The 3,071-nt window shown below is 18.1% G+C and overlaps 1 protein-coding gene across 1 annotated transcript in view, besides 10 other annotated features; it reads right to left on the reverse strand.

Annotated features, from left to right (window-relative positions):
- Positions 1–16: 16 nt before the first annotated feature.
- Positions 17–63: a sequence feature (AT_rich).
- Positions 64–105: 42 nt separating this feature from the next.
- Positions 106–286: a microsatellite.
- A 30-nt stretch (positions 287–316) lies between these two features.
- Positions 317–354: a sequence feature (AT_rich).
- A 219-nt stretch (positions 355–573) lies between these two features.
- Positions 574–746: a microsatellite.
- Positions 747–759: 13 nt separating this feature from the next.
- Positions 760–832: a microsatellite.
- Positions 833–1,010: 178 nt separating this feature from the next.
- Positions 1,011–1,147: a sequence feature (AT_rich).
- Positions 1,148–1,160: 13 nt separating this feature from the next.
- Positions 1,161–1,584: a repeat region.
- Positions 1,471–1,699: a repeat region.
- Positions 1,700–1,841: 142 nt separating this feature from the next.
- Positions 1,842–1,956: a sequence feature (AT_rich).
- A 205-nt stretch (positions 1,957–2,161) lies between these two features.
- Positions 2,162–2,253: a sequence feature (AT_rich).
- Positions 2,254–3,032: 779 nt separating this feature from the next.
- The window catches only part of EDI_177090 (uncharacterized protein), a gene marked incomplete at both ends in the record, with an annotated part of 2,431 nt that continues 2,392 nt past the window's right edge, over positions 3,033–3,071 (reverse strand). The window contains one exon of the mRNA XM_001733356.1: positions 3,033–3,071. This exon is cut by the window's right edge and continues 1,696 nt beyond it. Coding sequence (XP_001733408.1) covers positions 3,033–3,071 — 39 coding nt within the window.

Genomic DNA, 3,071 nt, shown 5'->3' on the forward strand with positions numbered 1-3,071 from the left:
TGATGTAATGGTAATCATTATTTTATTAATATAAATATGAAAATATTATAATCATATTTTATTCATCATCTTGATGAATTGATTTTATCTTTTGTTATAAACAACAATGAAATAATATAGAATAAATATGTAATATAGTCCAAGAAAAAATGAAATAAGAGAAAAATGAAGAGGAAGAGTGATATAAAAGAATAAATGAAATTAGGAATAGAAGAAAATAAAAAGAATAAAAAAGTAGAGAATATAAAAAGAAAGAAGATAAAAGGGAGTATATTAAAAAAGATAATAAAAGATGAAAAGGATGAAACAAAGGATGTATTTTTATTATATAAATTAGAAATATAAAATAAAAATGTCTAATCTAATGGTTGAAAATAATTAACATTATTTTATTGACATAAATTATTTTCCCATTATTTAACACAATCATTCAATTGTTATTGTATATTGGTGTTTAAAAATGATTTGTAATAATCAAATGAAAACAAATAAACAAGATAAATCAAATAATAATTAATAAAACAATTGAAGATATTAAGGAAATTACTAATGATATATTTATACAAGAAATCAAAATGAAATAATAAATAAAATACATTGCTAATTCAAAAAATAACTAAACAATTAATAGTATTAATAACTATGAACTAATAAAATCAAATAAAATAATTATGAATTTCATTAATAAATAAAAGAATAATATTAACAATCGATTGTATAGAAATAATAAATATAATAATAAATAACAATCAAATCATTATAAATGAATTTAAATAAACAAATAAATAGAAATTGAATGAACAAATTAAAATAACATAAGTAAAAATAAATATTTGATATTAAATCATTTTTAAGATAAAAAAGAAATATATCTTCATAAGAAAATGAAATTTGATAAGTTTGAATTGAGTACAAATAGATATTATATGAAAATAATAAATATAGAGAAAATCAAGAACACTTTAATTATTTTTTATCACCCAATTTTTACATTAATTTTATTTATCAGGATAATTTTATAAGAATCAATAAGTAATTTACTTATTAACAATATGATAAAAAGAATTAATTTATTTATTAAAATAATAAATGAGATAAAATTATTATGTTTTATATAACTTAAATAAAAAATAATAAAAATAATAATCAATAGAAAAAAGAAAGAAATTAAATATGAATTATTTATGATTATGTTTTTCATTATATTAAGAAGTGAACAAATCAGCTTCACTAATCGTTGTCTTTATTCATTTATTGTTTTTTTCAATCATTCTAAATTAAATAATTCATCATTTAATTTGTTATCTGATTTTTATCTTGAAATAAATGAGTATTAAAACTTATCATTATTTATATTGTTATTATAAGTGTATATCAACAACACTATGACTATGGTTTATTTCTTTTATCTTCAATATTGTTTAAAGAATCTTCTTTTTCTTAATAACACTCCATGTACTCAACTCAAATCTATCATTGATAAATGTCTTATATGTTGATAAATAATAATAACATCATAATAAATAATTAATACTCCATAATAATCATTCATAATAAATATTAATAAATAATAACTAATTAATATTAGGTTATGTGTTATCTCACCAAAAGCATCTTATTATAAAACTGTATTGACGACTCAAAGATTGGATATTAAGGTTCCATGTGGTGTTATATCTGACACGCTATCTTCAAATCTGAAAAGAAACAAGGTGAATGAAATAAAAGAAATTTAAAAAAATAGGAGTTATTTTATTTACAAATTCAATATTATTGTAATACTTGAATTGTGAATTTGAAAATAAAGAAAGAGTTGAACAATCAATTTAAATGAACAAATGATAAATAATAATAAAGGAAATAATTCATTTGTTTTTATTTATACTAATTTAAAGAAATTTAAAACATGAAAAACTAAATGATATAAATACCAAGTAATTTAAAATAAATTATAAAGAATTTCTACATATTCTAATACTCTTTTGTGAACACATTTTGTCTTTTAAGTTTACTTCATGTCAATAATATCAATGTTGATACAAACCTTAACAAGATAAATCAAATTATAAATAAATGAAATCAAATCACGTTTTGATTAAATTGTTATGAATCAAGCATGACAATTAAATTATTTATGTGAAGTTGTATTATTCAAAGAAACAATAAATAATATTTCTATTTATTTCAATTTAATTAAATATTTTAAATTATATTTCATTTATTTGTTATATTAAAAAACTAAAAAATAAAAAAGAACTAAAAATTAGTTAATGAGAAATATCACATTTATATTCTTTGTAATTTATTGTCTTGGTTAGGCTGCTAAACAACTAAAAAACAAACAACGAAATCCAATTAGAATAAACACTGTTCATTAAGAAAAGAAAAATAAATAAAAAGTATATAAAAGAGAAAATCATTGAATAAAAAAAAAAGAGTGTTATTCAAGTAGCAATGTCATTTAGTAGAGTTATTTGATAAAAGTCAAGATGAATTGTCCAAAGTTATTTATGAATTTATCAAGCAAATAAAGAAGTAATGAGAATGAATATCAACATAATGTTATTGAGTCAGAAAATCAATGAGAAAATGTGTATATATCACATATGTTTGTTCATATTACACAACAATCAAATAGAGAGTTTGTTGTTTTATGAAATAATTACAGAGTTTAATTATTACATAAATTCAATCACATTTCATTAACAACAAATCATATTTATTGATATTGTAATTGTACAATATCAAAACATCTCAACTAGTTACACAAATTAAATAAATACAAAATACTTCAAGAAAAATGAGAAATTTAAGAGTAAATAAGTTTAAATAATAACAGTATGATACTTATTGATGATTTAATCATTATTAACACTTAAAAAGATAAGGTGAAACTAATATTTAACTCTACAACTATAATGATAACATTACAAATAAGATAATAAATGATATTATGTATTTCATTTATAATGAAGATATTTGATGAATTAAACTAAACCAATTAATTAAAACTTTCATTTAATTATTTGTCTTCAGCAAATAACACAACTCTCACAATTTTTATCTAATGT

Source organism: Entamoeba dispar, genomic scaffold, assembly GCF_000209125.1.
Source record: "Entamoeba dispar SAW760 scf_1105229461057 genomic scaffold, whole genome shotgun sequence".
Classification (NCBI taxonomy): domain Eukaryota; phylum Evosea; order Mastigamoebida; family Endamoebidae; genus Entamoeba; species Entamoeba dispar.